Consider the following 12,649-nt stretch of genomic DNA (forward strand, 5'->3'; position numbering starts at 1 on the left):
GGATACAGGCGAAGGTACAGCCCTCCCCTTTTCCTCGCGACTCTGGGAAGGTCACTGCGGGCGGGCGAGGCGCGCTCCTGTAGCGGGGCCTCACTGGCCACCCGGTCCCCACCTGAAACCCCGCCTGCCACTCCGCCTCAGCCGACCCAATCAACGCCCAACATGCCCGGGGGGAGGCGGGGCTTATGCAAATCGTGTCGCCTCCGAGAGACAAGAGTGATACAAGAGCTGGGAGGCGGCTTCGGCGCGGACCGTGGAGAACCTGGAGGCCGGCCCGCAAGCGCGTCTCGGTCCCCGCGACCCGCGGAGGCTCAGAGTCATCCAGCGACCCGGCGAGCGGCCTCAGGTAACGCGGGTAGGGCCGGGCGGAGGCACGTATCCCCTCCCCTCTACTCTCCATTCCCTCGTCTCCTGCTCCCTCGGATTCATCTCCCTGACCCTTGAGTCCACCATAGGCGGCAGCGTATGGGGGTCCCGCCCCTGGCCAGGGGACCCCCACTCCAGTCCGGGCCCCACGGGTCCCAGGGAAGGAGGCAAAGAAGCCTCCTTAACCCCAAAGCAACAACTGCTCTGGTCCCCAACACACACACACACACAGACACACACACACACACACACCTGGGGGTGTGGTGGTGCTGATGCTAGAGGAACCCCCTCCCCCTCCCCTGTGGGTAGTCAGCTCAGCCCCATGACCACCTCCCACCTCCACAGACAGCCCTTAGCCACACCACCCAGCCCCAGGAGCAGCTCACTGCACTTCACATCACTGTGTCCCTGTCCGGAAAGACAGACTCCACCTCCACAGAGAGCCCACTCCCACTTCACACAGCCCCTCAGACCGTCCCCACCTCCACCTCTCAAGCTGACAGAGCTCACAGCATACCTGGGGGCCACCCAGTTCTCCTCATGACTCTCTCTCAGCAGGCCCCCCTCCCCATGGTCTCAGTGAGAGACAGAGGCCCATCTTCCGGCTCTTTCACCTGGCTTCAAGATAAACACCACCCCTCAGCAGACCACCCAGACCTGTCAATCACTGCTGCCAAGGTCCCAGCCTCCTCCGTTCCCCTCACCCGTCACGGCCAAAGCACCAAGTTTTCTCATTCCACCTCTCAAATATCGTTCTAATTCGTACCCTCTCTGGCCTTCTTGCATGCAGCCGCTCCCTTTCCCCTGTTTTCCTTCTGCTCAGTGGGGATCATGCCAAAGCTCCATGTGGACTGCATGGCTCCCTCCCTAAGGCAGCCTGAGTCTGGAGGGCAGAAGAACTTGCTTTTGCCTCAGTTGCTGTTTGACCAAGTCACTTCCCTCTCTGATCTTTCATGAGATAGGAAACAGAGGGTGGGTGGGCAGGACAGAGAGTGAATCTGATGAGATGATATTGGACAACTTTCCAACCCTGATGCACTCTGATTCTATGACACTATGAGAAAACAGGACCCTTTCTTTCTTTTCCTAAACCATTAGGACATTTCAGAAAGGAGGTCTGAGGGGCTTTAGTCCTCACCAAAAGGACATTGCTTCTTACCCTTCCCACACACTCTCCAGGCTCAGGCTCCACCTTAGCAATTAGGAGTCCCTTCTTGACCAAGAGCCCACAAGGCATGTGCAGCTCCAAGGTGGAGGTGGTCAAAAAGCCCACCTTTGGCTTTTCATCCCCTGCCGCTCACTGATAAGGAGAAGGAGAAAACCCGGCGATTGCCACCATGACTGCTGCTTGGGGAAGAGCAAAGGGAGGAGAAGAAAGAGAAAAATCTCCTGACCAGGGAGCTATTGTCACCATGGCAACAGTCTCAGCACCAGCTCCTCTGAAGCTTGGTGAGGGTGCGGGATTATTGCCTTCCTCAGTCCCTCCCACCCTCTCTGCCACCTTCCCATTTGGAGCCCACAACCCTGAGTTCTGCCCTCTGAAAGAAGCCTCTGAGCCCAGAGGCTCAGTGTCTTCATGCATGGGGAAGTGCCAGCTTCTTCAGAGCTGGAGGCAGCCCTCAAGAGGAGCCTGCCTACGTTCAGCCAGGCCACAGCTCCAACAGAACATGCCCCCGCAGGTTCTGGCCTTCTTCTTCCTGCTGATGGACTCCACTTGACCTTGGGTGAACTCTTCCTTTCCTCAGATCTAGGTTCTATTGTCTCTAAGTGGGTGCAATGGCAGGAGAACACAGATAAACAAAACAGCCTGATGCCATTCCAAGGAGAAAGAAGGGAGTTCTGCCCCTTGAATGTAATCCACAAAGGGATATTCGTTGAACATCTCTGGATTCCAGAGTAGGTCTCCGCAGGGCATTTCTGTCCTGCCACAGAGGGCAGAGTGGGAACCTGTGTGGGGGCAGCTACAAGAAGGACAATGGGAATGAGGGAAGATGACTTTTCTCACTGTCCGAGCTGCTCCCAAGCAGACAGGGTTATATTGGGAGAGGGTAAGCTCTTTACCATGGAACAAAATGTCTGGAGAAATGTTTCTGGCCCAGACGAAGATGTAATGCAAAACTCTTCCCCAAATCAGGCTCCATTCTGGAATTCTAGAGCAGCAGGTGAGGGTCAGAGAGCTCTGGAGTCTACACCTGTCAAGGTCAACTCTGTGGCCCCACAGGGTCTACTCATGCCCAGAATGCCAAGTCCAGGCTGCTGACTGTCCACTCTCCAGTCTGGGAGAGGCTGATCATAAGGAAGTGGGCTTTAGTCAGCCCTAAAAGCTGATTGTAGCTGCATCAGCCCAGAAGATAAGGAAGGATTATGAACAATTGAAGTAGTTCTGACTGAAGTATGTAGTTGTGAGGGGAGTAGTGGGAGGTAAGGCTAGACAGTTGACTCGAGACACGAGATTCTAGAGGGCTCTGGAGTTTGAGGGGACACATGGGTATGGCAACTCTTAGCCTCTATTGTACCTCTGGGCAAAACTAGAAAAGACATTCTGTTGAGCAGAGGAATCACAAGGAAAGCCCTCCCTTTGAGGCAGCTGAGCCCACAGGATGGCTTGGCAAGCAGTGCCTCAGCTGGGTTTCAGCCCCTTTGGCTGTGCCCCTGGCCCCGACTATGCAGTGGGGTGGGGGGGAGAGGATGTGGTGTACATTCCAGGAGCACTTCAAATAGGCCTTAGTAGCAAGTGGGACCTAGGGAAAAGGAAGAGGGGAAAGTAAATGCAACTATTATTGTATTCCCTCCCTGATCCCAGGGAGGGAAGGAAGGGCGATGGAGAGAGAAGGACCATCACAGGTTGAGGGTGAATCTGGCTGTAGATTCAGAGGCCCTGGTGGTCCACCCCAAGGGTGGATATTTCCTGGGTATCAGATAGTGTGACCTGGAGCCAGCAAAAATGGTCCCATTGAGGCCAAGAGGCAGATCAGAGCCATAGTTTTCCTGGTAGGCTGGTAGGAGTCTGTAGTGGACAAGAGGTGATTCAGAGAGGGCAGTCCAGCCAGGTGGCATGGATTCAGCCTGGGTGTAACTCTGAGCCAGTTTTCTCCTCTCTCTGGGTTCCAGTTTTTCACTAACATAAGGGAATGATCTTAAAGGGCATCACTAGCTTTGGCCTGCTGATCTAAGAGTGGTAGAAGGAATGAAGAGAGATGAAGCCTCCTTCATAGTCCCCGGTGGGCCTGGAATCAAATGGGGACTGAGAACAGGTATGGTCAGGAGACAAAATGGTGGGAAGGCAGCACAGAACAGGGGAGAGAAAAGGGGCAGAAGGTGAGAGCCACATAGACTCCACCACACACACACACACACACACACACACACACACACACACACACACACACACACACACACAGATGTGTGCGCCCTGGCAGATTTGCAGTCTTATACAATGACGTGCTCCCGCCCACTCCCACTGCTTACGCAGACACTTGGGCACGTCTCACAGGAGATAGAGGGAGAGGCTCTGCCTCCCCCATCAGACACCACTACCTCTGCGTTCTCGAACTTTCTTGACTGTTCCTCAGCCTTCAGTGTGCTTTGGAGGAGGGGGCAGCTGAGGATGGAGCCCGCCTCCTTCTGCCCATGTGTGTTTCAGTTGTGCTTTTGATTCTGGTCCCAGGACATCTGTGTGGGACCCCCTGGTTCCAGATTCCTGAAGATGGCACGCCTCCCCCTCCCTGGCTTCCCCTGGGTGCATATAAGATTCATCATCCTCTGGGGGTGGGAGGCAGGCAAGGATGTTGCTGCCTCCACTGCTCCTTGATCTTCTTCATGGCCCTGTAGAGGGTCTGAGGCCCAGAGGTATTCTATAACTCAGGAGTTCCCAAACTCTGGGATCTAATGCCTGATGATCTGAGGTGGAGCTGATGTAATAAAGATAGATATAAAGTGCACAATAAATGCAATGCACTTGAATCATCCTGAAACCATCCCCCCACCCTGGTCTGTGGAAAAATTGTCTTCCAGGAAAAGGTCCCTGGTGCCAAAAAGATCATTGCTTGAAGTCATGAAGCAAGGAGAGAGGGCATAGAACTGACCAAACTCAGACCTGACTGTCTAGGGTACTCCCAGCAGTAAGGATTAGAAGCCAAACACAGGCATGCACTGGGCTGTGGAAGTGGAATTCCTTCTGCCAGCCTGCGGGTGTCCTTTTCCAGAGTGTCTTCATGACAGGCTACCCTGCAGCTGGGGTCTGGCACCCTTCCAAAGAGACTCCGCGTGGGTCAAATTCACCTCCCAGGTCATGTCCTGGGGAAGTCAGGCTCTAGCAGGACGTTCCCCCCAGGGAGGTCTGGCAAGAATGTCAACTCAGCCTTCAGGGCCTGCCAGGGGCCTCACTCCAGCCAGGCTTCCTGGGTCCCTCTGCAAGAACTTCCTCAGGCACAAGATACTTGAGGGGTTCATGGTCCCACTGGGGCCTGACTCTTCACCCTCCCCAAACCTGCTTCTCAGAAATACCACCTCTATCCATTTAGCCCTGGATCTGAGCATTGGCTGAAGTCCTCTGTCACTCTCAGCCCCGCATCCATTCAGTCCCCAGGTCCTGCCAGTGCCTGCTCCTAGCATCTCTCAGTCCATCCACATCCCTCTACCACCCCACCCTATTGTCATCGCCTCTCACCTGAACTCTGCAGCAGAGCTGCCCCTTCTCTCCTGACCCAGGTCATCTTGTACACTGTAGCCAAGGAAAAATCTAAAAAACGCATTCCTTCTCTCTGGGTCCCCAGCACCATATTGTAAACAATCTATAAGTATTTGTGTAATGAATGTGGTCTTTCCAGCCTTTGCTTTAAAACCACAGGAGCTTCTGTGCCCCACACCAGACTCCTTGGCGTGGATTTAAGGTGCTTTACAATCAGCCTCTTTGATCTAATCATTAGTTAGTGAAGTCTGGATCATGTTGACTTTATCCCCATCATCAGCACAGGGCCTGGCACACACTCAGCCTCAATAAATGGTCAGGGAATGAATGAACTAATGAAAAGGAGAATGCAGTCAGAGTCATCAATGCTACTAGCTAGGATTTCTGTTTGTACAGAGGAAGGAGGGAGAGAAGCTTCTTGCTCGGGTGGCCTGGAAGGTCTTGAGGAAGAACTTGGGAGACAGCGCCAGGGGAACACATGAGGAACCTGGCAGGTAGGATAGGAGTTGTAGAGGTGGGTAGAGGCTGAGTGCAGAGAGCTCTGAATAGCAAGGAGAGGATTACAACTATTCTATGGGTGTAGGGAGCTATGGGAAGTGTAAAGAGGAGAGGAGAGGATGAAGACTGTGATTTGCAAACTGGTCAGTGAGAAAGAGGAGAGCTGAGCCCTGGGAGGCTAGAGACCCTGGTTGCCAGGGGAGAACTGCTGTGAGGAGAGGGGAGGGGCCTGCTTGGAGAGGAGGCCCTGTAATCGGGATGTAATGAGGGGAAAGCCCCCACTTTGTGTGTGGGGGAGGAGGGGAGTGGAGGAGAGGTAGGAGCTTCTATGGGAAGGAGTGTGGTGGAATTACAGAACCCATCTGTAGGAGGTGGGGGTGTCCACCGTGGAGGTGAGAGGAGGAGGGACCCCCCTCACACCCCCGCTGTGGAAGGAGGGGGTCCTGACTGTGCGAACGTGGAGTTTGTTAGAGGAGGGGGCTGTTGTGGAGAAAGGGAATCCCGTCCTACAGAGACTTGGCGGAAGGCTGCTGAGGTGACGGCCTCGCCCTGGGCCAAACTGAGGGAGTCCCCTGTCCCCCAGGCCCTGCCATGGGGAAGACCAACAGCAAGCTGGCCCCAGAGGTGCTGGAAGACCTGGTTCAAAACACAGAGTTCAGTGAGCAGGAGCTGAAGCAGTGGTACAAGGGCTTCCTGAAGGACTGCCCCAGCGGCATCCTCAACCTGGAGGAGTTCCAGCAGCTCTACATCAAGGTAGGCGGAGCCCAGCACTCCGGGGGCGGGCTGGAAGAGAGGGGCGGGGCCAGACACCCCGGGGGCGGGGCCGGGCAGCCAGGGGGCGGGCCGCGAGCGCGGGGCTGTCGCTGCGCCCCAGCCCCTCTTATCCCGGCCTCAGTTCTTCCCCTACGGCGACGCCTCCAAGTTCGCGCAGCACGCTTTCCGCACCTTCGACAAGAACGGCGACGGCACCATCGACTTCCGGGAGTTCATTTGCGCCCTTTCGGTCACCTCCCGCGGCAGCTTCGAGCAGAAACTCAACTGGGCCTTTGAAATGTACGACCTGGATGGTGACGGGCGCATCACGCGTCTCGAGATGCTGGAGATCATTGAGGTGGGTTGGGGTGACACGCTTCCTGTCTTCGCTGCCACGGCCGTTCTCCAGCCACCCTCTGCTCAGGCCTCGGGAGCCCCCTCGCCGGAACCCACCATTCCCCTCCACCCTCCTCCCAGGATCCAGCGGCTAGCCTTGGTTGGGTGCTCAGGCTAGGACCGGTCTTGTGCTAAGGGCTTTTACCCAACAAGTCTAGGGGGTAGGTACTGTTAGAAGCCCCATTTTATAGTTGAGGGAATGTATCAGGTGATGGTCTTGATCCCAAATCTAAGAAGTCTGACTCCAGAGTCCCAAGTTCTTAACTCATTGTTCTTTCAACAAATATATATTCTTTCAGCAAGAGTCCAAGTTCTTAACTCATATTCTTTCAACAGAGACTGCCACGTGCCAGTCTTTGTTCAAAGTTCTTGCTTTCATAGGACATTCCTTCTAGCAAGAAACTTTAACAAAACAAAGCCCACGCTATGTCATGCAGTGAGTATTACAAAGAAGATAAGCAAAGCAAAATAAGGGGAGAGGGCGATGAAGGAAAAGTGATTTTGTGTAAGGTGAGACATGAGGAGTAACCTGGATAAAGTGAGGGAGCTAACTGCATGGATGTCGGGGGGAAGAGTGATTTGTACATGAAAGTGTTAGTGGCTCAGTCATATCCAACTCTGTGCGACCCCATGGACTGTAGTCAGCTAGGCTCCTCTGTCCGTGGGATTCTCCAGGCAAGAATACTGGAGTGGGTTGCCATTTCCTTCTCCAAGGGATCTTCCCACCCCAGGGATCGAACCCAGGTCTCCTGCATTGCAGGCAGACTCTTTACCCTCTGAGCCACAGGGAACAATAAATGCAAAGACCCCACGAGACTGTGTTTCCAGTGTTCAAGGAGTGACAAGGAGCCCAGGGTGGTGGGAGAGAAGTGAGCAAGGGGACCGTGGTAGGAAGGGGTCAGACAGGGGTCAGGAGGCCGTTTCTTGCCATCATCATCTGGGGTGGAGACTTGACTTTCTTTTAAGTGAGGGTTTCTTATAACCCCTTAAGGGCTCTCTATTCTTCAAGTGGAGAATGGACTGAGTGGGTGGGAGGGCAGCAAAAGTAGGGACAGACCAGTTGGGAGGCTTCCACAGCAGTCCGGTCACAGGGGGATGGAGGCGACAGCCATGGAGCATGGAGGTAGCAGGCAGTGGCTCGTTGGACCTATACAGAATTAGGGCTGACAAAATTTGCTGTAAGATTAGACACGGGTGTGAGAAAAGGAGAGTCAAGAATGGTGTCGAGGCTTTTGGTCTGAACATCTAGAAGAATGAATTTGCTGTTCACTGAGACAGGGCCCGCTGAGGCAGAAGCAGGTTGGAGGTGAAGAGTTGGGTAATAGACACATTTGGTGTGAGATGCTGATTAAATAGCCAGTCTTAGTGACTATACATCACCTTCCAGTATCCTCACACAGCCCCTTGTTCTCCATGCCACCCCAGGTCCCTTCATTCACCTCCAATCCCCTGTTCCTATTGTGAGTGTTCACACCTCCCTCCTTGCCCCACCAGGCTATTTACAAGATGGTGGGCACTGTGATCATGATGCGCATGAACCAGGATGGGCTCACGCCCCAGCAGCGTGTGGACAAGATCTTCAAGAAGATGGATCAGGATAAGGATGATCAGATTACTCTGGAGGAGTTCAAGGAGGCGGCCAAGAGTGACCCGTCTATTGTGCTGCTGCTGCAGTGTGACATGCAGAAGTAGAGGCGGGTGAGGGGCAGGGCCCCTGGCCAGGAGGGGCGTGGCCACCTCCCAACCTAGTGACCTCTCTGGCTGGCCCTTCCTTAGGGGGCGGGGACTCCAGCCTCACTCTCTGGCCCACCCACCCCCTGCCCAAGCCCTTGTTCTCCTCAGTCAAGATCCTTAAGGGACCACCTCACCCTGGAATAGAGACAGATCCTCAGGTATTTAATGGTCTAGCCCCAGCCCCAGTCTTGGCCCAGAACCAACATCTGCTGGGCATAGGGGAACTGGTTTTTGCCCCAAGGTGCAGGATGGAGGGAGGGGGGCTGGGTTCTGCTTTGAAATTCTGTTCTTCTGGGATTGTGCTTTATAGGACGTGGTCCTACAGACCCCAGTTAACAGGCCAAATTGGATCTGTCCTTCACTGAGGACCCAGAACCCTTAAGGGTGGTCTGTGCCCTACCCCCACAGCTCTACCTGGCCCCTCCAGCCCCAGCCTTTGGAGTGTTCACTCAGTCCTTTCTTCAGCTAATGTTTATTGAGCACCTATTCAAGGCCAGGCACCCCTAGGTGCTAAGGCTATGGTAGTTTACAAGACACATTCTGGCCCTCTGGCAGCTCATAGGGTAGTGGTCAGGGTCTCAGACAGGGACATTGAGCTCAGGTGAGGAGAGCATATAGTAAGGCTGGTTAGTTTGAGAGGAACAGTTAAATCTTTCTGCTCAGCTCCACACAGTGCTGCAGAAGGATGAAAGGAAAAGTATTTGGAAATCTAGGAACCACGTCAGTGGGGATTTTAAGAAAAATTGAAATTGATATTTTTTAATACCCTTTAAAAGAGCTAAACTCATTTTATTAGTTGAGGATATTAAAACATACTTTATATTACTTGGTTTCTTGTAAAATGATTAAATGAATATAGAAAGTGCTAATTTTCAAGGGGTAAAAAAGAGCTGAGAAAAAAAGAAAGGAAAATATCACCCAGCTTGCCAGATGACACGTTTTCTTATCAGGCTAAGTCCTGAACTGTCACTGTCAGCAGCTGCTGCTGCTTCCTTTTAAATGATCATTTTTTCAATTCAGTGAGCGACTCTCTACTTAATGCTGGTTAGGTGCTGACTTCAGTAACAGAGAACATAAGGCTTGCCAAGAGTGAGACAAGTGTAGTTCCCACATCTGGATTTGGTCTAGTTTAAGGATGGGCTTTGCTCTTTCACTGCTACAGAAGCAGAAGGAGCTAGAAGAAGAGGACCAGCCGGCCACTGTTTAGGCTGCCAGGCTGCATTTATGGATTAAATACCTAAACATGTGCCGGGCATGCTCCATTTGAAAGGCTTTTTCTAACTCCCAGTCCTGAATCTGCCAGGTAATTTGTCATCTTCCAAGTACACTGGCTTTGCTTTTCAATGTCTGCTTTCCAATTTTGGATCAGTGAGCTCTACAGCTGCATGCTTTGACTGCCAGAAAATTAATCTTGCTTCTTCATCAAGTCTTTCACTTTACTTTCTCCTGTACTTATAATCAGAAATTAGCTTTGATGTGCAGTGACAGTGGATTTCCTCTTGAACTGCTGGTGAAAACAGTCGAGTTCACAGGTGCTGTCAACCCCGTGTGGGAGCAGGGAATGATTGCTGGGAATGATTCCCTTCAGGAAAGGGATGCAGCATACCTCTTACTTCTGAGTGTTCACCTGTCCTCCCTCTCTGCAGATGGAAACTCTGGGGGAAGCTGACTTTTCCCCTCAAACTCTACTAAACCTTCCTTGCTGCTGCCCTTGGAGACAGCAAGTCCACTGAGTTGTCATCCTCTTTTTATCCTTCTGCCTATGACCAGCCACATGGTCAGGCTGGGGAATTCACATCCTTGGGCAGTAACCAGCAAGTTTTTATCCAGTAATGCCTCAAGGGATGTTCCATTAATCTCAGGAGCTGGCCATTCAGTCTGTTTTATGCTGTCAGTCAGCACCAGAGATACATAGGACTCTACAGCCCAGCTCAGCTTAGACTTCCAGTGGAAGGCTTTTTACAAAGTGGGGTTCCTATCCCCCAAATGTTGACTCTAACCTAATTCACAGTCACACAGAACTTCATGCTTTAAATCCTGCCATTGACCCCATCTCATTCTATCCTCACAGCCTAGGGAAATAGGATTTTTCATTCCATTTCTCCATCTTGGAAACTGAGGCACAGAGGGCGCTCCCAGCGCATGAGCACAGTCAGGAGGTGGCACAGTGCCCAGACCTGAGCCCAGGGTGTCATGAGGGTTTCTTCCCCTCATAGCCTCTTCCCTGCTCACTCCTCTGACTCTGAGTGGTACAGAGGTTGACTGTAAAGAAAGCTAAGTTGGTTTTGGTCCTTTACAAGCTTCCTGCTAAGAAGTGTCTGAGGCTGTGGTCTTCCAAAAAGAAATAGGAGCTTGATTGAAGGCCCCACATTTTCAAACATCTTATTTTCTATTTCTGGGCAGCTTTGCTAACAGGTCAGTGCTGTCTTAGGAGGCATCTGACTCAACCTTGGCAGCATCTTGCAGTGTCTTTACTATCTTCCTTCCTAAGGGAACTGTTTCTCTCTCTCTCTCTCTCTCTCTCTCTCTCTCTCTTTCTAACTAGTGGGCAGATCCTACTCATGAAAGCATGTTTGATCACTCCAAGCTTCTGGACACATACCATGGGTGATATTTGCTGTTCAGGTCAAAGGTTCTCAGCCATCCCAGCAGGGTGAACACATAATGTCAGGCTGGGAACTGAGACCCATCTTGCTCATGGGAGGAGCCACAGGCAGGCCAGGCTTTGCTCCCACATGCTCTTGGATGTCCTGGGGACTGTGTGCTTGGGAATTCCCGTGGTAGAGCACCAGCCCTGCCTTGAGAAGAGAGGCAGTCCTCCTATCCCTGCCCCAGCAAAGAGGGACTTGCCACAGAGCACAGAGTTAGCAGAGACTGAAGTATGACTTGTATAGACACTAAAACATATAGACAGTTAAAATGTTGATACATGCAAACTCTCCCTTGAAGTTCTGTATTTTCTTGCAGCAACTCTGTGAATTACAAGGTCCCCAGTCTGCCTTCTAACTGTATTCTGCCCTCATTCATCCTTTTGGGCTAATTGATGAGCCCCTTATTTCTTTTCTTTAAAAATCATCACTGGGACTTTGTGGCGGTCCAGTGCTTACGATTCTGTGCTCTGACTGCCAAGGATCCGAGTTCAATCCCTGACTGGGGAACTAAAATCCCACAAGCCAAGTGACTCAGCCCAAAAAAAAAAAAAAAAATATATATATATATATGTATATATATATATATGTATATCATTATGAAGGGGAACTTCAGATGTCTTTTGAGTTGTAGTCAAGATTATATGACTTGCCTTTAAATCAAAAGTTAAGAAACAGGAAGCCCATAAGCAAAGGCACTGGAGTTTTTGCTGACAATAGCATAGTCCCTCAAAGAAATTCATCCTATTTCAGAGCAAGAGAGAAGGAGGAGAGGGGAGAGAAAGGAAAGAGAAGAGGCTGGGCAGGGGAGTAAGCTGACCCTGTAAATACTTTTACACAAAAATTCACTAAAACAACAAGTATTTCCTGAAGATCCACCCTGGGTGAGGCTTTGTGCTGACTTTGGAGATCACTGTGGGGGCAAGAATACATTGCTTACATATTTTATTCATCAGTTTTGAAAAAAACGTCATTTGAAGCTGCAATTGAAAAGTCTCAGAAAAATGTGGAATTTTCTTTCCAAAACTTTCAGGGTTTTCTTTTACTTTTTCCAGAGGGTGGGAGCAGGACTGGGCCTCCCAGGGCATCTGGCCCTGCTTGCTTTGGTGGAGGCCTGGAGAAGTGGGGGGGGGGGCGCTGGGTGGCAGAAGGGGGGCCTCCCAGCCCGTTCTCCAGCGTGGCCCCCTCTCTCCTGATGTGCTGCTCCTGTTGTGCCTGCAGTGACTGTCCTCACTGTTCGACCCTGTGCCGTGTGGTGTTTTGGGTTTTTTTCCACTGACATTGAATAAAAAGTGTGATCGTGCTGGGAGCCTCTTCTCTTCCCCCGGTGGAGACAGGGCTGGGGTGAGGAGAGAAGAGGAGAAGAGACCCGAGGGAGCTCACGCCGTGGGGGAACCTTGGCATCCTCCTTGGGGCAGAGGTCCTTGTTCCAGGTTACAGGGAACAGAGACCCACTCAAGCTAGTTCAAAGCAAGGGGTGAGCAGACGACAAGGGACCCTGAAGATGGAAATACAAGAATGGCTGGGCCTCAATAGAACAGGAGCCGTCAGTGAGACCTCTGCC

General features: G+C 52.0%; 1 protein-coding gene across 2 annotated transcripts; it reads left to right on the forward strand.

Moving 5' to 3' along the window:
• Positions 1-222: 222 nt before the first annotated feature.
• On the forward strand, positions 223-12,359 carry HPCAL4 (hippocalcin like 4). Of its 2 annotated transcripts, XR_010660425.1 has the most exons (5): positions 223-346; positions 6,138-6,307; positions 6,450-6,665; positions 8,198-8,595; positions 9,600-12,359. XR_010660425.1 is itself a non-coding variant. In XM_065915811.1 (4 exons), exons 2-4 carry the CDS (start codon positions 6,146-6,148, stop codon positions 8,393-8,395), a joined length of 576 nt encoding a protein of 191 aa, XP_065771883.1. In that variant the 5' UTR covers positions 223-346; positions 6,138-6,145; the 3' UTR covers positions 8,396-12,359. The 2 variants fall into 2 exon arrangements, 1 of the variants encoding a protein (XP_065771883.1); XM_065915811.1 differs by having other exon boundaries at positions 8,198-12,359.
• Positions 12,360-12,649: the final 290 nt, after the last annotated feature.

The sequence above is a fragment of the Muntiacus reevesi genome, chromosome 1, assembly GCF_963930625.1.
Source record: "Muntiacus reevesi chromosome 1, mMunRee1.1, whole genome shotgun sequence".
Lineage (NCBI taxonomy): Eukaryota > Metazoa > Chordata > Mammalia > Artiodactyla > Cervidae > Muntiacus > Muntiacus reevesi.